Here is a 20,409-nt window from a genome sequence, read left to right on the forward strand (position 1 = left end):
TGACAGCAGGGAGGCCGATGGGGGGCTCCAACTCGCAAAACCGCGAGATCATGATCTGAGCCAGAGATCGACACTTACCCGACTGAACCACCCAGGAGTCCCAACAAGTGCGATCCTTTTCATGGGGGGGGGGGGGGGGGGGGCAGATGGAGTTAGATGGCAAATGGCACTTATGCCCATCTAAGCACTTTGAATGTTTTCATTAAGAACATTTAAACAGACATTCAGGGGCGCCTGCGTGGTTTAGTGGTTGAGCTAAGGCTGACTCTTGGTTTTGGCTAAGGTCGTGATCTCACGGTTTATGAGTTCGAGACCCAAGTGGGGCTCGAGCTGCGGGGGGCGTGGGGGGCGGGGGTATGGAGCCTGCTTAGGATCTCCCTCTCTCTCTGCCCCTCCCCCACCCACTCACACTGTCTCCCAAAATAATAAATAATCATCTTTTCTGTTTTTTTTTTTAATTTTTTTTTCACCGTTTATTTATTTTTTGGGGGACAGAGAGAGACAGAGCATGAACAGAGGAGGGGCAGAGAGAGAGGGAGACACAGAATCGGAAACAGGCTCCAGGCTCTGAGCCACCAGCCCAGAGCCCGACGCGGGGCTCGAACTCACGTACCGCGAGATCCTGACCTGGCTGAAGTCGGACGCTTAACCGACTGCGCCACCCAGGTGCCCCATCATCTTTTCTGTTTTCTGTTAGGACCAAGATCTTTTCTTTAAGTATTGGTTTCCCACCTGTCAAAAACATCATATTCTTTTATAAGCTACATCTGCAAAGCACAAGTTATTTGTCATTTCCAGCGCTTTATTTTTTGGGTTTTTTTTTTCTTTTTTTTAAGCAACTCATTTTTATTTCTTCTAATGCAGGCTACCTGGTTTCCATATAAACAACTCTCTTGCGTTAACATTTCATTGGCTTGATAGGATTAAGTTATTAACTTAAGAGCAACCGGCATAAACAGGTTCGGTAACAGTTTTCAGGAAGTGTTGACAGATGGGAGCAGAATTGCTTAGTCATATTAGCCCGCTAGCCTGGGCAGCAGATTTCACAGATGAAGTGGGCAGTTGCCTTTTAAACTGGCACACCTGGTAAGCAAGGTGGTTTCGGAGAGCTGTACTGTCATATAACTCATAATTTCTGCCTACGTTTTCTTGTCACGTTCGGGGATGTTTCCATTTTGCTCCCGCCGGAGTGTATCCTGGCCCAATTTTCTCTCCGCTTATCCGATCCTGGGAATTCACACCCACGCATGCGCCCTGGTGGGCGCTGAAGGATGCTGGAGAGCAGGAGGGACGTCAGAGGAATCAGTGTGGATGGAGCAGCCAGCAGCCAGCATGCAGGGCCCTGGAGGAAGTTTGCGTTTAATTCTAAGGGAAGCCGCTGGGGTGTTTGGGTCAGCGAAGCGAGAGACACCGAGGAGGGGGTTTCCAGACAAGGGTTTGTGAAGGCTTGGACCAACAAGAACAGTGAGAAATTAGGACTTAGGGGGATGAAGGAGGCTTCTGTCCCTGTGGTTCTGTCTCCCTGCTGCCAGCAGTGGGTTGTCCAGACGTGGATGCTTGTTGGGGCTCTGGAGGTAACTGTTGCTGTCTAACTTGTGGTCTGGGCCCGGAGAGCACTGGTTCTCCATCTGGTCACAATCCAAGGCCGATTTGGAACTCGGGGCCAGGTTGGAGCCGGCCCTGGGAACCCCTGGGGCGGACAGCTGAGTGGGCGGGGCAAACAGGGTGGGAAATACAGCCAGCCTTTCTCCTCTTTCACCGGCCACTCCTGTCCCATCTGCTGCTTGCCTCTCAGGACTCTGACCTCTAAAGGTCTGGAGCGTCCCGGTGTCTGTCTATACACATGCCCTTCGTGATCTCAGTGTCTCATCGACTCAGACACTGAAGATTCTCAAAGTTGTATCTCCAGACTCCCCTATCTACATCACTTAGTCAACATCTCAAAGTTAACACGCATCACAAACCACCTGGCCCATAGTCTGCTCCCTTTCGCTAAGTGGCATCTCGGTACAGGCCAAAAACCATGGCATCGTCCTTCACGCCTCTTTCACTCACTCTCTGCCCAAGCCCTTTGGGCTCTGGCTTGGAATAAGCTGTGGAAGCGACCACCTCCACTGTGGCCACCCTGCCTGCCATCCATCCCACCTATGCCTCTTGTCTGGATCATTGGCACAGTCCTCTCTGCCCTTCTGCTTCCACTCATCTCCTACCAGTTTATTTTCTTCCTCTCTTTTTAATGTTTATTTTTGAGAGACAGCAGGGGAGGGGCAGAGAGAAAGGGAGACAGAGGATCTGAAGCAGGCTCTGCACTGACAGAAGTCAAACGCATGAACCGTGAGATCATGACCTGAGCTGAAATCGAATGCTTAACGCACTGAGCCATCCAGGCACCCCTACCGTTTTATTTTCAACACAGCAGCCAGAGGAATCCTTCCAAAAAGATGTAAGTATTTCAAAAATTATTTCTCGGTAGGCAACACCTGCATAATGTAAGAATTCCAGATAGTCTAAGAGAGGCAGCTGAATCTCCTTTCCGTCGCTGTGGCCCCATTCCCTCTGCGTGCTGCCTTCTCTCCTCAGAGGCCACTGTGGGTCCCATTCCGGTAGACTTGTAGAAATGTCATTTCCGAGTACTGTAGGAGTGATTTGTCTAAAAATAAGGGAGTCTGTGTCACTCCCTTGTTGAAAACCTTCTGGTGGATCCCCAGCAGAGTGAGATTAAAATTCAAGTTCCATGGCAAGGCTGCAGGTCCCTGCTTGTGGATCCCAGCACCTCCCCATTTCCACAGCCCTCCACCCTCAGTCCGCTCCAACTGTGCCGGCTTCCCTTACTTTCCTTCTGCCCTCAGGACTTGTGCCTTGCTGTTCCCTCGTTTTAGGGCTCTTCCAGCCCATAGAGAATTGCAGGCTACCTAAAGGTCGGTACCCTGACTTCTCGTGGTCACCATGCTGTCGTCCTGTGCATTTGCTCTATTTATCACACTTATCACAAACTGCGATTATTTTGTTTGCTCCAGTGGACTTTGGGCTCTGTGGGGGACCCTGTCTGTTTTGGTCATCACAGTATACGCACTGCTCGCGCAGACTGGAAATAGTAGTACTAATAACGATTTTTCTTTTTTTAAAAAAAAATTTGAATGTATTTATTTTTGAGACAGAGACAGAGCATGATCAGGGGAGGGGCAGAGAGAGAGAGGGGGAGACACAGAATCCAAAGTAGGCTCCAGGCTCCGAGCTGTCAGCACAGAGCCCGACGCAGGGCTCGAACTCATGGACTGTGGGATCACGACCTGCGCTGAAGTCGGGCGCTTAACCGACTGAGCCACCCAGGCGTCCCAATAACGATTTTTCTTTAAGTTTTTATTTTATTCACTGGTGTTCATCACAATTTAAAAAAAAAAAAGATTTAACATTTAAGTGGTTACTAGGCTGAGTAGTGATCTTATATTAACTCATTTAATCCTCATAGCCTCTTCACGGTTACCTATTACCACCATTTAAGAAACAGACAAATTTAAGCAGAAAATGTTACACAACTCCTAGTAAGTGAATACGCAGTCCTGTAATAGCTGAGTGTAGAGTGAATCAATGAACGGCCCGAGTGGCAAGACGCCCGAGAAGGTACCTGGGGCGGTAGGCAGAGCCTTAGGGCACCGGGACCAATGGGCACGCAGCAGGGACTGGCGGCGTCTCTGGGGTCGCTGGCCCCGCCCAGGCAGGCCGCGCGGGGGACGCTGGGATTTGTGGTCTCCGGCCCACCTAGCCACGTCACTGCCTTCAAACATTAAGTTCTCTCCTGGTGCAAGGTACGATCCGTATCCCCAAACTTCTAGGTAGGCTCCTTCGCCACAAGGCCCACTACTCCCTTATTCCTGTTCTTCCTAAGGTCTCTTGGTGTAGTCTCCCGGCTCCGCGACTAAGGGTAGGGTCTCTTGGTATCCTGTCCCCCAGCCCGAAGCCAACTTAGTATCGTCGTCTTCGCTTATCACCCCCCGTCCACCCTTCGGTATGGCCTCTCCCGCCACACCCCCCTGAAGTTGTTGCTCGCACGTCTTCCCAGTTCCTCCCCCTCTAGCGCGAGAGGCCCAAAGCATCTTCCAATGGCCGTGTTCCCCGCCCCACACACCCTCTCCGCTTCCTGAGGCTCCCCCAGCCCTATTTTGGTACAGCCCGGCCACGCCCCCTCGCGGACGCGGTTGGTACGCGCCGCGCTCCCCCGCTCGCCGCAGTGGTTTGGCCGCGGCGACCCCTCTCCGGCGGCGCGTCCCCCGCGCTTGGTTCAGCCCAGCCCGTCTCCCCCGAAGCCGCGCGCCCGCGCCCCTCAGTCGGTGGAGCCCGCAGCCCCCCGTGCGGCCCGTGGCAGCCCCCAGCCCGCTCGGCCCGCGCCCGCCATGGTCCGTCCGCGCCGCGCTCCGCACCGCTCCGGCGCCGGGGGCCCCCTCGGGGGTCGCGGCCGCCCCCCACGGCCCCTCACGGTGCGCGCCGCCCGCTCGCGCTCCTGGCCGGCCAGCCCCCGGGGCCCGCAGCCACCGCGGATCCGGGCCCGCTCGGCCCCTCCCATGGTGAGCCCCCCGCCTTTTTTCCAGAGCCTTCCACGGCCCCGCCCCCGCCAGCCCCTCCCCCGGGCTCGGGTCTTTGTCCGCCGCCCCCTCTTCTGTGGGGTCTCAGGATGACCCGAAGGGTGGTCCCGGCTGGGGCCGGGTTCCCCCGTGGAACCCCCCCCGGGTGGTACGCGCCGTGCTCTCCCCTTTGTTGCGCGTTTAGGCTGGGGTGGCGGGGGTGGGGTACGGGGGCGGGGAGGGCTCAAATTACTGCTGACTCCGCGTCCCGATTTAAACGCGGGGTGGGGGGCGGGCGGGCCGACGGCAGGCGTGCAGGCTTGTTTTTCCAATTGGAAAGTTGGTCTCTCTCCGCGCAGGAAATCTGGAAATGGGGGAGGGGGCCGCGGGGCCGCGGCGAGGGGGGCCCGCGTGTTGCACTCGCGCGCCCAGGTGTTGCACCTGGGGGGTGTTCCTTCCCGGGCCCGCGCGCGTCTGCACGGCGCCCGTGGCGTGTGCGTCCGGGATTTGCACGCTCGCCCAGATGTGGGATGCTCTTACAGAGTGCAACAAGCCCAAACGTAAACATCTGGCTTTGTCGGGACGTTAACTGCACACGCTTCCCCAGACCTAAAATAAGCGCATACTTTTCAAAAATCTTCAGGCGCACCTGGAATGTTAGTAAACCTGCACGTCTCGGCGTTTCACGCTTGCCCAGATGTGCGTTTTACCCTAGGCTGGCTCTCGAGTTCGCTTCTTTCATACCCTGCGCCGACGTTGTGCGTGGCATGGAGCTGTGGCAGCTCCACGCAGGCCTTAAAACAGGTTTTTTCGTATCTTAAACGTAGACAGGAAGACTCTGAACGTCTCTCAAAACTTAAACATACCCCTCGGCTCCACTGTCTTACAGGGATGTGTTCAGCATCTGCATCTAGTTCAAAAGCGCTTCCCGGTCCTGAAACTGTGCACCCTAAGGCTTTCATTCTACCAAGTACAAAATAGGCTTCCCTGTGCAGGAAACAGTTCACACGTCAAACGCACACATCTGCCCCGATATGAGATTTCCTTTAGGACCGCACTTAACTCTCGTCCTTAATTGTGGTCGTGCACTTGGACGTACCTACCCTGTTGTTGCAGGTAGACCTGAGTTTTTAGCTAGGAATTCTCGGTCTTTACGTTCTAGACCAGAACATGTTTTAAGCCTAACGTGGTCAGCTGGCCCTCACAGACAAAGCAGACTTCAAACACGTGCTCTCCCAGTTTACACTGACCGGATCCTAAAGTGCATTCATCTGGCCCTCCGAAGGCTCTTCAGCTGTGGGCTTTAAGCACATATTCTCCGATGTTGTCTGCCCCACCTGTGGCATCTCCAAACCCGGGACTTCAACCCCCGTCCTGCATCTCAGACCCAGCCCGGCTCTGAACACGCACCAACATGTTCTTATGCCAAGATTCTCTTTGGTTTTCTTCCTGATCCGCTACCATTGCCCATGTTCCAGAATCACCTGTCCAGGTGGAGGACGTGCTTGCTCAGGTTTTTTTGTTTGCTTTTTTAAGCTCCTGGAAAATCCGAGTTTTACTGTCTTTCTGGGACAGAAAACATCTGTGTGCTTTATAGGAAATGCAGAAAGTGCCCTCTAATATAAGATGAAAAAGAACAACGCCCGTTAGTAATTTTTTCTGCTGCCCGGAGGCATTTACCGGTGAGATTTGTAGGGAGTACTTGCTGCCAGCCTGTTCCAAAGCCTTTCCTTTGTTTGCTTTGAGATGTCTTTGGTTTAGGGGGAAAAAAAGATATCTGGGAGAGTGCCCTGTGAAGAGTAGAACGTGTAGCTTTCCTTGGCTTTGTTGCTGGAACGTTCTCTGGGTGTTCTGCAACCACTCTCAAGATGTCGTGTCTGAAACCCCTCTTGATGTTATTACGCTCCCTCTTCCAAAAGTTTCTCTGCCTCCCTGGATGGTTCTGTTCTCTGTGCTTTGGTTTCCCTTCTCCACCCCCCGCCCTCCCCTCCCCCCCCTCCCCCCCCCCCCCCCCCGGGGTCTGCAAGGGAGGGAATGAGGGCTGGCGACCACCTCGGAAATTTTGGCAGGATCTAGAGGAGAGAGTCCAGACTTTCTCTTGAGGGCCATGGGGGGCTTTGGAAGAGTTTTCAGCGTGGGTGGGTTGGGGCAAACCCATGTGCCAGGCAGCCAGCTGCAGTGTAGACTGGTGTGTGCATTGTGGGGGCTTCATGGAGGCCTGGACCCTCGGACCGCTGGCTTCTGAGTTGGGTCAGGACAGAGGGACCAAGAATTGATCGGGCCAGGAGGGTGAGTGAGTGGCATCTCCTGAAGGGGGAGGGATGGTATTCCGGGCCAAGGGCACAGCTGGAGCAGGGAGCAGACCAGTGTTGAGGTGACAAGTGGCCGGGGGGGAGGGGCTCGTAGTGGCAGGGAAAGGATATGTAGGTCAGCCACTTGGGGTGTTTGACTCCTGGGACGAGTGGTTTGGACGTGGCCCCGGGAGTTTCTGAGCAGGGGGTTTGGGTCTGAACGCTGGGTTGCGTGTGGTGGACAGGCTGCCCCTGCGGGTCCTTCAGCCTCGGCTTCCCCCCTCCCCTCTGCCGCAGCAAGGTGCTCGGGTCTTTGGGGCCCTGGGTCCCATCGGGCCCTCCTCGCCTGGGCTCGCCCTCGGGGGCCTGGCTGTGGGCGAGCACCGGCTCAGCAACAAGCTGCTGGCCTGGAGCGGCGTCCTCGAGTGGCAGGAGGTGAGCCGCGGGGTTCCCTCGCGAGCCTGGGGGTGGGGGTGGGGGTGGGGGGCTGGCCCTGTGTGCGGGGCGGGCCCGCGCACCCAGGTTGTGCCCGGTGACCCCCCCACCCCGCCCCCAGAAGCGCAGACCCTACTCGGACTCCACGGCGAAGCTGAAGCGGGCCCTCCCCTGCCAGGCCTACGTGAACCAGGGCGAGAACCTGTGAGTGGCGGGCAGGGGGCGGGGGTAGGTGGGTGGCCGGGGCTCCCCTGAGTCGCCATCCCCCCCCTTCCCCCACCGCAGGGAGACCGACCAGTGGCCGCAGAAGCTCATTATGCAGCTCATCCCGCAGCAGCTGCTGGTAAGACCCACCTCCGGCCTCCCCAGGCCTGTTTTCCTGGGGACCCCGCCCCTGGCGGTGACCCAGCTGTCCCCTGGCCGCCCACAGACCACCCTGGGCCCCCTGTTCCGCAACTCCCAGCTGGCGCAGTTCCACTTCACCAACAGAGACTGCGACTCCCTCAAGGGGCTGTGCCGCGTCATGGGCAACGGCTTCGTGAGTAGAGCGGGACCCTTGGGCGGGAGGCCGGGGGCCCAAGGCCTCCCTCCGAAGGAGTCTTGGTCCGTGTCTGAACACGCGGGTGTCAGGGAAGGCAGAGCACGGAGGACGCGGGCGGTGGCGCCAGGGATGCGAGTGAGTGGAGGGCCCCAGCTGGCCCTCCTGGGACCTAGGAGCCTGTTGGGGACACGGCACGTGGCAGGGACCCAACTGAAGATGGCCGTGGGGTTGCGGGGAGGGTGAGCCGGGCCAGGGGGATACTCCGTGCTGGGGCCGTTCCCTCATCCGGCAAGCGGGGCTGGCGGCGGGACGCCTCAGGGCGGTTAGCGGGAGTGAACTTGTGTGGTGTTGGAGGAGGCGGCCTGCACGTGTGGTCGACACCTGGTCAGCGTGGGCTGGTGAGTGACTGTGACATGGGGCTGTCAGGGAGTGAGTCTGGCGTGGTCTCTGCAGCCCCTCCGGTCTGGGCCCCAGCGTCTCATCCGGGCCCTGATCTCGGCGGTGAACACCCCCACCCCACAGGGGTCTGGTGCCGGAGGGGACAGGTGCTCGCGGGGGGTGGGTGGCAAGAGAGGAGAGCGGATCCTCCGCTCGGGACACCACAGGACTCGGCTCTGGGGTCCCCTCTGGGACCAAGCGCCTCCTTCCGCCTACTGTGTGGGCGGGCCATGACCCCCAGTGTCCAGGTAGATTCCCGTCCCTTGGGGCCCGAACACACCGGGGGTCGTGATTGGCACAGTCTCTTGCCCGATGGGCCGGCCCTGACCTCCGCGCCACTTGCTGAGGGCCTGCCGTCTGCCTGGCCGACGGGCCGAGGGCCACAGGGGAGGAGCGCGCCAGCACGCTCCCTGTGCTACCTGGCCGGTCACACTCCTGGTCCTACTGGTAGCTCTGGGAGGACGGACGGGTCGCGCCTTGGTCCGGGAGGCAGGGGACAGGTTCCCTGAGCAGGTGGCCCCTGGGGGACAGGACAAGTCAGGGGTATTCCCCGAGGTAGCCGCCTCTTTGTCCCGACAGCCCAGGTAGAGAGGCCTGTGACGCTCCTTTCTGACGTCATGCCAAGGAGGCATTGGCGTCTCGCGTAAAGACGTTTATGTGGCGGCGACCGCGGGACTGTCGTTAAGCCATCTTACAGATGGGAAGACTGAGGTCCAGAACATGAAGTGATTTGCACTGGGGCACGCACGTAGGAGGGAGTAGAGCTGGGGCTGCGCCCGGTGCCTCCCTGGAGGCGGCTCGGCCGAGGCAGGCCCTACTCTGGGGACAAAGCGGCATCGAGAGGGGGCGACGCGGTGGGGGGGGGGGGGGAGGTGCCACCCTCTCAGGATCCTCCTGCCTCAGCGGTGGGTCCCAGGCCCTCACCACAGATTGACCAGCTGAGGGAGACCCCCAAGTACACATTCACATGCTCTTGCCTTGTGCTGTGGTCTCTCACTCGTCACGGAAGGCCACAGGGCGACTTTGAGGACTTCTGTCCAGTGACGACCTGTCCCCGAGACAGGACAGTCTCTGGTTAGCTTGGAGGGGTCTCTGACTTCCTGCCCCCCTCCCCCCCCACCCCCAGGCGGGGTGCATGCTGTTTCCTCACATCTCCCCCTGCGAGGTGCGCGTGCTCATGCTCCTGTACTCGTCCAAGAAGAAGATCTTCATGGGCCTCATCCCCTACGACCAGAGCGGCTTCGTCAACGCCATCCGGCAGGTCATTACCACGCGCAAACAGGTGTGCTGGTGGAGCCCAGGCCAGCCCTGCCCCAGACTTGTCAGCGCGGCTTGGGGGGGGGGGGGGGCGGTTCTTCACAGGAGGGCCTCCTACACACAGCAGGGCTTGGAGGTGGGCGGCAGGCTTGTGGGGGGGCGCTGCTATGCGGCTGGAAGGCTCTGGAGGGTGACTGTCCTGGTTCACCCCTTGCCGATTATTTATGAGTAGTGTTCCTGTTTGTGCGACAAATTGTAGGGTTGTCTGGGTCTTAGGGGCAGACCCTATGAGCTTTGTACCCCAGGTTGAGCATCTGAGACTTGTTCTGGGGCACTGGGGAGCCATGGAAGGTCTGTGAGCAGCTGAGGGGCCGGGCCAGCTCTGGGGCTGTGGCCAGACTGCCTGGAGACGGGGGCCAGGGAGGGTCTTGAGGACAGCTCTGAGGTTCCCCAGAAGCATCCCTGGGGCACTCCCAGGCATCGGCCCCACTTGTCTGTTCCTGCAGGCGGTGGGTCCCGGTGGGGTCGCGGGCCCAGTTCAGATCGTCAACAACAAGTTCCTGGCGTGGAGCGGGGTCATGGAGTGGCAAGAGGTGAGTCCTGGGGGGACCTGGGCGACCTGAAGACCAGCATGTCTTCGCCGACTGGGGTGCCTCCCCCCTCCTGATGTCTCCCCTCTTCCTCTCCCCAAAAGCCCAGGCCTGAGCCCAACAGTCGGTCCAAGAGGTGGCTGCCGTCGCATGTCTACGTGAACCAAGGGGAGATCCTGTGAGTGCCGGGCTGGGGGCGGAGGCAGCGTCTTGCCAAGACCCAGCTTCCTGACCCCCATCCCCTTGCCCCGCAGGAGGACTGAGCAGTGGCCAAGGAAGCTGTACATGCAGCTCATCCCACAGCAGCTGCTGGTGAGTGTGATGGGAGGCACTCGGCCTTTGTGACAGACAGCAGACCATGGGGTGGCCGGGGCGCTTCCCCGAGAAGGGGGCACTGGAGTTGCCGGCTGGAGAACATCCTAGACGGAGGGACAGCACGCGCCAGGGCCCTGTGGCCAGCTTGTCCGGCAAGTGAAGATAGGCGGGTGTGGACCCGGTGGAGGTCAGAAGCGGGGGCGAGGCTGGGCAGCGTGGCTGCGGACCGTTCTGGGCGCCCTGTCTCACGGCGCCGTCCGGCCTGCCCGCAGACCACACTGGTGCCGCTGTTCCGGAACTCGCGCCTGGTACAGTTTCACTTCACCAAGGACCTGGAGACGCTCAAGAGCCTGTGCCGGATCATGGACAATGGCTTCGTGAGTGCGGCGTGTGCCGGCTGGGCGAGTGGGTGGGGGCGCGGCCGGCCGGAAAGGCCCCCCTGGGCAGACGGGGCCGGGTCCGCTCTGTGTTTGAAAACTAGAAGGCGGATGACGGCCGGTGGCTGTTTCCCCAAAGCCAGCTGGGGAGAGAGTGGCGACAGCCGGTCGGCCTCGTGTCCAGACACCTGTCGGCTCCCGGTCCACGGGACTCCCCGGGTCTGTGCGTCCTGGACACGTTTTATAGATGGGGAAACTGAGGCTCAGAGTAGGACTCGCACCCGGTGTGGTACTGGCCTCCAGGGTCGACTCACAGTCTCGCCAGAGTCTTGAGGGGCTGGAACCACTGAGTGCTGATCCGGTGCTCCCAGGTCCCTCCTCCACGGGGACCGGGTTTTCTCATGGACAGTCCGAGGCTCCGGAAGAGCCCTGCCAGGCAGCGAGGTCTGTCTGCTCCCAGCCCGAGCTCTCAAGGTGCCGGCTTATCTTCCAGCGGGTCTTGACCTCAGTCTGTCTGCGAGGGGAGGTGCGTTGTCTCGGTGCTTGTGATAGCACAGCCGTCGCCACGTTTTGTGGACGTTTGCAGTCACAGGCCGGCATGCGTCCCCAACTATCTGATTCCGTCACAGCAGCGCAAGTGTGTTTGGAGGGAGGGCTGTGTATTTCTTGTGTCACAAAAGTTTGAGAGCACGGCGCTCCCACGGGGGAAGCTGGAAAAGCCGCGCATGCACCTGGCCGGCCCTGCCCAGCGTTCCGCGCTCCCTCGGTGGGGCCGGGGCTCAGGTAGGAGCTCCGGAGGGGCTCCCCCCTGGACACCTGCCGCCGCCGTCTCCCCGGGGTGGCGCACAGGAAGGCACAGCCCCTTGTGGTTTGAGGGGCCTCGGGAGTCCTTGAACTCAGCCTCAGTTTGCCCACCTAGAAGCCGGGGGTGGTGACTGGAGAGCAGGGTCCTGGGAGGCAGAGCGGGAGTGCTTCTCCCGAGGTGGCTGACCGTTCGGCCGCGTCCCTGGTTTGAGGGAACAGTGTCGTTGACTGTTCACGGGGGATTCGTGGTTGGCACTTGGGCCTACGTGTGGGGGACTTAGTGCTGGGCTTCCTGGGGCCCGAGGGGGCCTCTGCGAGTCCTGGCCGTGGCCACCTGGTGCCTCGGGGGCAGTCCGCGTACTCGCCAGCCCACCATCGCCCTGCCTGTCGTGGGCGCCGTGGTCTCCTTGGAGCACGTCGCGGCCACGTCCCGGTGCCTCTGTGCAGAGCCCGTCGGTCCCAGGCCGTTGCGGGCTTGTGTGTCCTCGTCCCCAAGCGGTAGCGACGCCAGGGCCGGGGCGACGGCGGTCAGGGCGCAGTGTGCCGCGGCTCCGAGGGGCGCCGGCCCACGTGCTCGTGCCCGGTGGCCGCGGCCACACGCTGACCCGCCCCCGCCCGCCAGGCCGGCTGCGTGCACTTCTCCTACAAGGCGTCGTGCGAGGTGCGCGTGCTCATGCTCCTCTACTCCTCGGAGAAGAAGATCTTCATCGGCCTCATCCCCCACGACCAGAGCAACTTCGTCAACGGCATCCGGCGCGTCATCGCCAACCAGCAGCAGGTCCTGCAGCGGAACCTGGAGCAGGAGCAGCAGCAGCGGGGGGTGAGGCCGGGACCCCCACCCCCCCAGCCCTCCCCCCACTTCCCAAGTCCCCGCCACTGACGCAGCCGCCCTGCCTCCCTCCCCCGCAGATGGGGGGGTAGTGGCCACCCCCAGGCTGGGCCCCTCCAGGAGTCACAGACGAGGCCCCCGCCAAAACCGGTGAGTGGCACCCGGCCCGAGTGCACAAGGGACCCTCTGAGGTGTCTGGGGCTTGGGGAGCAGTCGTGCGACTCTGGTCTTGAGACCGGAGCCGAGGGGCATGTCGGGGAAGCTTCCGGTAGCCCCAGGCTTCCTGGGAAACGGCAACCCTCTCCCCCAGGAGGTGATGGAGCCCCGGGCGGGGAGAGGGCTCGCCCCTTTGAGCCAGGGCCCCTCCCTGAGGAGCTGGGAGGCCCCATCCAGCCCGTCCCCTTCTGCTCCTGCCCCCAGGTCAGATGCTTCTGAGCAGGGGCCCCTGGGATGGCAGCCGCCCAGCAAGATGGGCTGGAGGACCGCGTCGTGAGCTGTCTCCAAGGACGGTCTCCACCCCTGTACGTTTCCCCAATAAAGTCTTTTAAAAGCCCGTTGGCCACCGCGCTCCATGTCCAGAAGCCTTGGCCGGGGGTCCTCAGACTGGGTGGCATTGGCTCCCAGAGAGCTGATGGCCCAGCCCGCCCCCTGCTGTGGGGGGTGGGAACGTGCATCCTTGTGATGGGGGGGGGGGGGCCTCTGAGAGCACCATCACCTGAGCGAAGATGGACGGGCTGCACGTGGAGCCACTTATGCCTTCAGTGGCAGGTTGGTCCCCAGACTGCAGGCCCTGCCGTGCCTAGTGGTCCTCTCTTCGAGGCCAGTCGCATGTCTGGGTCCTGCTCCCCACTGCCGCTGGGGTTCTCTCTCCATCCCTTTGGGTTCGACAGGTCGTGCTTGGCCAGCAGCAAACACAAGCTGGGGCCGGGGACCTGCCCCCTGTGACTGTGTTCCCAGCACCCCCTTTACTGCTGCAGGCCCTGCCCCAAGGTCAACTTCAGCTCGCAGTTTCTCACTCACCAAATCCAGCTCTTATCCTCAGGGTCACAACACACATGCTCCTGCACTGGTTCTGCAGCCCGGCAGCCACGTGCAAGGAAGACCCTACCCCGCCCCCCCACCCCCCCCCCGGGGGGCCGTGTCCCTTGCGGGGGCTCCCCAGCCTCGGGCTGGAGCACCCACAGCCATGGGCTGAGAGGCCTCAGTTACTCCGGCGGGAGAGGCATCTGGCCAGACACGCTCAGGACAAATCCCACCCCTGTATCCACCCCGGGAGTCCCCCCCGCCCCCGCTTGGGGACTAGCCGGGTGCCAGTCCTTGGCCGGGCAGACCACCCTTCTTCCCAGCACAATGGTGCCCGAGCTTAAAGGAAAACCATTTATTGGGGGTTGGGGGGCAGGGGCAGCTCAGCCCTCTGAGAACTGGCGGTACAGCCGCTCGAGGGGAGGCTCCACATTCAGCCGGAACGGGATTTCCAGGATGGCCGAGAAGCCTTCCGCCAGCGTCGGGGCCTCGAACTGCTTTCTGGTGGCAGGGGTGAGGAGGGGAGGTGAGACACAGCCTGGGCCCCTGGCGCCCACCCGCTTGGAGCCTCCCTGCGGCGGGCTCACCTGTAGCCAAACATGACGACGTCGGACACGGGGGCGTGAGAGGAGCCGGTCATCTCTCGGAACTGTGGGAGGTGGGGGTCAGGGGTCAGGCTGGGAGGCGGGGGCTGGGATGGAGGGGGGCGGGGGGCACGGGCCAGCTCACCCGGTTGTTGTGGCGCGCCTGCTCCAGTGTGGCGCCGAAGAGGAAGCAGCGGCAAGGGACCCCTGCGTCCCGGGCGCACTTAATGTACCTGTTGGGCCAGGAAGGGGCCGGGCTGGTGAGGGGCCCCAGGCCCGCCCTACAGAGGTCACCCGGGGGACCCTGGTACCTGGCCCGGGTGGGAGGGTCCGGGTTTGTGTTGTCGATCACAACCCGTTTCCTTTGCTTTAGAGCGGTCTCGCACGTGGTCACGCAGCGCTGCCATGAGCCCAGGGTGTCCTGGGAGACACGGCAGGTCAGGAGACCCGGTGGGGGGTGGGGGGGGGGGCGGGGGCACGCAGGGACCCAGAAGAGGCACAGAGACCCAGACGGAAGTGGGGAGTGAGCACCAGGACAGGGGCGGGGAGGCCTTGCAAGGCGGCACGGAGACCTGGAGAGGAATCGGCAACCCAGTAAGGAGGGGAAAGCGAGCGAGGGGCCGGGCAGCACGGCCCTCGGCCTGGGGCGTGGGTGTCTCACCCGGTTCACGTGGACGTAGCCAGCCGACACGAGATGCTCCTGCAGGAAGGTGGTCTTGCCAGCTGTGAAGCGGGGGACGGGATCAGGGGGCGCCCGAGGACCCAGAGAGGGGCTGGGGCTTCCGGATGTCAGGGGGTCAGGTGTCTCACCCCCAGGAAATCCCACGGCGACCACCACTTCAGGGCTGTGACTCAAGAGGGAGCTGGCCTCAGGGAGGTAGAGCGGCCCCGAGGGGGAGACGGTTCTCTGGGAGGGGTGGCCGTGATGAGTGTGACTCCCGCCTCCCCCCTCCCCCCCCTACTTCCATCCCGAGGGCCTCACCGGGTCAAAGGTGGGGAGCACAAAGCTGGCGACGGGCCACTTCAGGAAGAACTCCTCCGGTGTGGCGAAGGGCAAGCCAAGGTTGAGGGCAAACTGGGAGAGGAGGCGGGGGACACAGAGGTCAGACAAGGTGGGGACGCAACTCCAGGCGGGCAGGGGACGGGAGGCCTCACCAGACGGTCCGCACAAGAGAAGTCTTTCTTCTTCCGCCCCGGGGCCCAGTTGGCTGGGCGTCCGGCTGCGTCTGGAACACAGGGGACACACCTCCGCGTCCACCAGCAGCCTTGGGGACACACGTTCCCCAGCCCTAGTGGATCCATCCGCACACCCTCCCCATCCCCAGGCCCTTACCTCCCACAAAGACACTGTCCCCTACGGAGATGGGCACGCCCTCGTTGGCCTGGGGAGGGACAGGTGACGGCAGTAAGGAGCCTGCTTCCACATCTCCCTGGAGATGCTTGGCTCAGTCGGTGCCCTGCTGGAGGCGCCACCCTCAGGCCACTTCTCACCCCCTTCACCGCCACCGCCCAGATCCTGGGCTGTTCCATCCTGGTTTGTGGGCTCCTGCCCTCACGGTCTGTTCCCCACATGGCCACCAGAGGGTGCCAGTTCCTGCTCATGTTGACTCCCCCACCCCTCCCAACCCTACGGGGCACCACCCCTTGCTCCCCTGCAGGGTAAAGGGGAAGCCCTTACCTGGGCCCTCAAGGCATCACAGTCCCACACCTACCGGCCCTGACCTCATACCCCTCTCTCTCCCCCTCATCCACTCAGGTCCAGCCACCCAGGCCTCTTCACTGTCCCTAAACACCCTAGTCACAGACCTGCCTCAGGACCTTTACACTTGCTGCTTCTCCCACCTAGACCACTCCTCCTAGATACCCTCATGGCTCCCCCCCACAACCAGCTTCAGGTCTAAAAGGCACCTCGAAGAGACCTTACCTGACCACCGCAGGTACACCCTGCCTCATCTTGCCTCGCTTCCTCCCACTATTTTACACACCAGCGTGTGCACGTACAGTCTGCACCCTCACTGGTATGTGGGTGCCCCAGCAGGCCTGTCTGGTACACGGATACCTTCAGCTCAGGAAGCTGTTGAACTTCAGAACAACTGCACACACAAAACAACCAACAAGCGACTGGTTTCCTCCTTGACTGCTCTGACTTTCTGAGTTCAAGAGCATTGCCCTCACCTACCAACAGAATGTGACACAGAAGGCGAGGACCTGGGGAGGGGAGGAGGAAGAGGAAGGAGGCAGGACGGCAAACCCCGGAGACCTGTGGAGGGGAGGCCGGGCAGAGGGAAGAGGGGAATGACCCGGACGCCGAGGCTCACCTGCTCCCGCAGATGGTCCCACATGCCGATCACCGGCTTCCGGTACAAGCCGGCGTGCGTGGCCACCAGCACCTGTGGGTGGGAGTCACTGAAGGCAGACACCCTCCTGGGCTCCTTCCCAGGATCCTCCAAGGATGCTACCCCAACCCTCACCAATCCAGAGAGAGCTCCCGGTGCCCCAGAACCGGCCACTTCTGATGAGTTTCTCAGCATAACCCCGCCCAGACCCCGCCCTCCACCTCCCCACTGGCACTTACAGCTTCTCCCCAGGCCCCTGTCCCCTCCTCTCTGTGCCCCCAGCTCAGCATCTCTGTTCCCCTCTCTCTGGGTCCCCACCCCCCACCTCCACAACCCTCCGACTCCCTGGCAGCCATACCTGAAAGGGAAGGCCCAGCTTCACCACCACAGCCTCCACCTTGGCCTTGAACTCCTCTGCTGGCAGCTTCCCACGCCCGATGCCCATCTGGTTGGTGAAGATCACCAGCTGGGGAGCACACGGATGTCACCTGGTGCCCTCCTCGCCCGGGCCCCGGCCTGCCCTGTGGCCCAGCCATCACACACAAAGCACACGCACCTTGTAGCCTTCCGCATCCAGTTCCCGGAGCTTACGGGGAATCTCTAGGTACAAGATCCTAGGGCGAATGGGAAAGGGGAAAGGGGAAAGGGGAAAGGGGTAAGGTGACGGGGAACCCCCTGTGGGTGCCTCACTCACCCCCTTGTTCTGCCTCCTGTCACCTCCAGTCACTGGGGCCAGTGGGAAAGACCTTCCCAGAGCGGGTGGTGATGAGGGTCCCATCCAGATCAAAGGCGGCCACCTGATGGTCAGCGAGAAAAGAGGAACAGCAACACTGTTACGCCTCCCATCCCCCCCCCCTCGCAAGGCGGAGACTTACCACTCGCCCTTCACCCCTAGGGAAACCGAGTCACAGAGCCTCCACATTTTACGAGAGGGCAAAGCCACAGCAAGGATGTGTCCCTGACACCAGAGCGTAGAGCCTAAATCTTTACCCTACTGCCTCCCACTTCTTCTAAGCGCCTCAGTATTCCAGTCTTTAAAATGGGTTTCACGGGGCACCTGGGTGGTTCGGTCGGTTAAGCCCGACTTCAACTCAGGTCATGATCTCAGGGTTTGTGGATTCAAGCCCCACATCGGGCTCTCAGCGTACAGCCTGCTTCAGATCCTCTGTCTGCCTCTCTCTGCCCCTCCCCTGCTCACTCTCACTCTCTGTCGCTCAAAAATAAGCATTAAAAATTTTGTTTTTGGGGGTTCGTATCCTGCCCACCCTCCTCCCCTGGCCTTCACGCCAGAAGTCTAATAACCCTGGAAATAAAAACAGGAGTGGGGTTGTTTGGGTACTAACCGCGTGTCAGGGGCTGTGCCTCGTGCTTTGCATGGATTCAGCATTTTACTGGGGAGACTAGTGGCGCTAAGGACACGTGAAGTAAGGACACGTGAGCTCGGGTCTCTGCTACAATGTGCTACACCTGCTACCATGATTGTGGCTCGTTGCTGAGGTTACTGCGGGTCAGGCCGGAGCTGACATACATCCACGCCCCCAGCGCCTGACTGTCATCAGGTCCACTTCTCAGACAAAAAAAAAAAAAAAAAAAAAAAGTGGAGGCCTAGAGAGGTTGAATGACCTGCCCAGGGGCACACAGCAAACTTAGGGCCAAGCCCCCGCCTGGCCTGCGTGGCTCCTTCAGCTTGGCCCTCACCTTGCCCCGGGGCTTCACCCCAGGTGCTGTAAACACTAGCAGCTTCTCAAAATTCTCCCAGCCAGAGGATGACTTCCGCATCCGCTTCTTCTTCGGTGGTTCAACGTCCCCTGAAGCGTCTGGGGCCACCGGAGGGGTGCCGGGTGGAGTGTCTTGCTGGGATTCAGACGTGCGGGCCTCTTCCCAGCGCAGGGTTAGCGGGTGGAGGCCGTTGACCAAATACAGTGTGTCCCCCACCCTCAGAGAGCCTTCTGCCCCCGGACTCAGCTCCTGGGTCCCAGCAGTTGAGGGGTTAATTCCCAGCTGCAAAGGGAGAGAGCGGAGCTGGCATTAACTGCATCCCCCACCAGGAACCTCCTCTAATTAAACGGGACTTCTTTTCCCCACCTGCCAGTCAGATCCATAAGCCCCGCCTCTTCGCTGTGTACCACCAATCAGGAATCTGGAAATGTTACAGGCGGCCAGCCTTATCCAATTTAAATGTGGATGGATCCCCAACTGAAGAAGGTAATACGCCGAGGCTTCTCTATTGGCCACACCCCCTTCCCTCCAAACCAGATTTTTTCCAATGGGCCTGTTCCCGGCCGGGTTGCTATTCTTGCCCAACGCCACCCCCAGGCCTCACGGAGGAACTGGTACCTGTTTCACTGCCACGGTCTTAGTCCCAGGGTCTGCGACCAGCTCCACTGAGGGTTGAGAGGGTGGAGTCAGAATGTGCATCCTTGTGTGATCGTTTTCCTCATTACTGGAGAGCACGGCCAGCTTTAAGCCACAGGATGGGGGCCATAGCACCCATTCCGGAGGGGAAAGCAGTTTATTTCTAAATGAGATCGGCTCTCTCCTTTATATGCAGGAATCAGATAAAGGCCTTAGGACTGCCTGTGACGCGGGTTCTCGCCTAGGGACAGGGCGGGCATTTTTTCCGTAAAGAATTGGCTTCTCCCTGATGAGCCGTGTGCTTAGGTGCAGGTCCTGGGCTTCCCCCGTTACCACCTAGGCCTGCGTAGTACTTCTCACCATAGGATCGGCTCTCTCCTTGTCAAGGGTCGTGACCTGACTCAAGCCTTCCCGGTGACCTGTAAGCATCCTCCTCTGACACCTCTATAGGGATTGGTTCTATCCTCTCCCCACTAAGGCGTCTGGCTAGTTCCAGGTCAGGCACAGCCTCTTTCTCTTCCTATACTCTCCAGAGGGCACCTATCAACTTCAGGACTAGCTACACCACGCAATTCCGCCTGGTGGCCAAACATCTCCCTTACTGGACCGGCCGTCCAGCTTTCCTGCACTGTGTTCCCGCTCCAGCAGCGGACCACACCCCCTGCAGCCCCGGCCCCGCCCACCTTGGTTTCTGGAGCACTTCCGGTCGGTAACCAGGGTCAAGGGTCCCCGGCCGAGGACCAGGGCTTGCCCGTCCGAGGGCAGGAAGATGGGGGGCGCACTCCCAGGGGGGCTCTCCAGCCACAGGCGGCCCTGGGGCTCCACCTCGGCCATCCCTAGCGCCGGCCTAAGGGGAAGTAGGTAAACAGGTTTGATTGACAGAACGCCCTCAAATTGCCACAGGAAGTCCCTCCTCCTCCCTCCCCGTCCACCAGGAATTTCCCTTCTTCCGCTGAAGGCTCCGGAAATCCCACCCTCTTGCCGGCCTCAGGCTCGCGCCGTTTCCCAGGCGACGACGCCCCGCTCAGTCCTGCTGCGAGCCCGGACCCCTACGTCCGAAGGCAAAAGCCAAGAACCTCGCGAGCGCCCTGAGCTCGGCCCACGCTCACCATGCCGGACCGGGGCTCACCTGCCACTTGCGACCAGGGAAGTCCGGCCCGAGGCGCTCTGCCCGCAACTCCACCGGCTTCTTTCTCTGTTTCTCGGCGGACGGAAATGACTCGTCCTACGAAAGGGGGCAGGGCCTTGGCTCCTCCCATTACAGGAGCCCTGCCCCTTTCCAGACCTGCCCCTTTGGTCCTCCGGTGCTCTGACCTTCATCTCTCCCGCAGCAATGGACGGCTCGGGCCAGTAGGGGGTGTGGGTCTTCTTTTCGCAGATTTTCTTTCCACGTTGAACTCTGTAACATTCATTCCCTTAGTTATAGCGGGAGAAACTTTTTTTCTATTTGATGATCATTGCCAGTCCAAGAAATCTCCGCCCCCGACAGCAGCCCTGACCCTCAATACTTCGATTTTCTCATCTGTAAAGTGGGGATAATCGTTTCCATTCATGGGGTTACTAGGAAGATTAAAAGAGTTAATACATGTTAATAACTTTATAAAATTGTTTGGCTGGTAGTTCGTCCTATTTATGTCTCATCTGTTGCGCATTCCTCCGGTGGTGGTCTGATGGG

At 60.6% G+C, this 20,409-nt stretch overlaps 2 protein-coding genes and 1 long non-coding RNA gene across 7 annotated transcripts; 1 reads left to right on the top strand and 2 right to left on the bottom strand.

Annotated features, from left to right (window-relative positions):
* Window positions 1-3,400: 3,400 nt before the first annotated feature.
* Window positions 3,401-10,964, bottom strand: LOC128313233 (uncharacterized). The gene is made up of 2 exons (XR_008293628.1): window positions 9,415-10,964; window positions 3,401-9,312 (listed from the first exon to the last, which is right to left on the bottom strand). It is a non-coding gene; the product is annotated as an uncharacterized LOC128313233 (long non-coding RNA).
* Window positions 4,392-12,990, top strand: PTOV1 (PTOV1 extended AT-hook containing adaptor protein). Its single transcript, XM_027038184.2, has 13 exons — window positions 4,392-4,562; window positions 7,148-7,285; window positions 7,407-7,489; window positions 7,571-7,628; window positions 7,716-7,823; window positions 9,391-9,546; window positions 10,028-10,114; window positions 10,216-10,289; window positions 10,366-10,423; window positions 10,699-10,803; window positions 12,230-12,427; window positions 12,517-12,586; window positions 12,857-12,990. Exons 1-12 carry the CDS (start codon window positions 4,392-4,394, stop codon window positions 12,526-12,528), a joined length of 1,248 nt encoding a protein of 415 aa, XP_026893985.1. The 3' UTR covers window positions 12,529-12,586; window positions 12,857-12,990.
* PNKP (polynucleotide kinase 3'-phosphatase) lies at window positions 12,236-20,022 on the bottom strand. Of its 5 annotated transcripts, XR_008293626.1 has the most exons (18): window positions 19,864-20,022; window positions 19,337-19,581; window positions 18,717-18,763; window positions 18,078-18,380; window positions 17,097-17,176; window positions 16,936-16,993; window positions 16,738-16,845; window positions 16,362-16,433; window positions 15,377-15,425; window positions 15,199-15,269; window positions 15,026-15,118; window positions 14,854-14,950; window positions 14,705-14,766; window positions 14,355-14,464; window positions 14,189-14,276; window positions 13,457-13,960; window positions 13,152-13,311; window positions 12,262-12,400 (listed from the first exon to the last, which is right to left on the bottom strand). XR_008293626.1 is itself a non-coding variant. In XM_027038167.2 (17 exons), the coding sequence occupies exons 2-17, from the start codon at window positions 19,566-19,568 to the stop codon at window positions 13,843-13,845; spliced, it is 1,569 nt and encodes a 522-aa protein (XP_026893968.2). In that variant the 5' UTR covers window positions 19,569-19,581; window positions 19,864-20,022; the 3' UTR covers window positions 13,800-13,842. The 5 variants fall into 5 exon arrangements, 2 of the variants coding, with proteins under 2 accessions (XP_026893968.2, XP_026893967.2); XR_008293627.1 differs by having other exon boundaries at window positions 12,236-12,400; window positions 13,152-13,960; window positions 19,418-19,581; XR_008293625.1 differs by having other exon boundaries at window positions 13,152-13,960.
* Window positions 20,023-20,409: the final 387 nt, after the last annotated feature.

The sequence above is a fragment of the Acinonyx jubatus genome, chromosome E2 (assembly GCF_027475565.1).
Source record: "Acinonyx jubatus isolate Ajub_Pintada_27869175 chromosome E2, VMU_Ajub_asm_v1.0, whole genome shotgun sequence".
NCBI lineage: Eukaryota > Metazoa > Chordata > Mammalia > Carnivora > Felidae > Acinonyx > Acinonyx jubatus.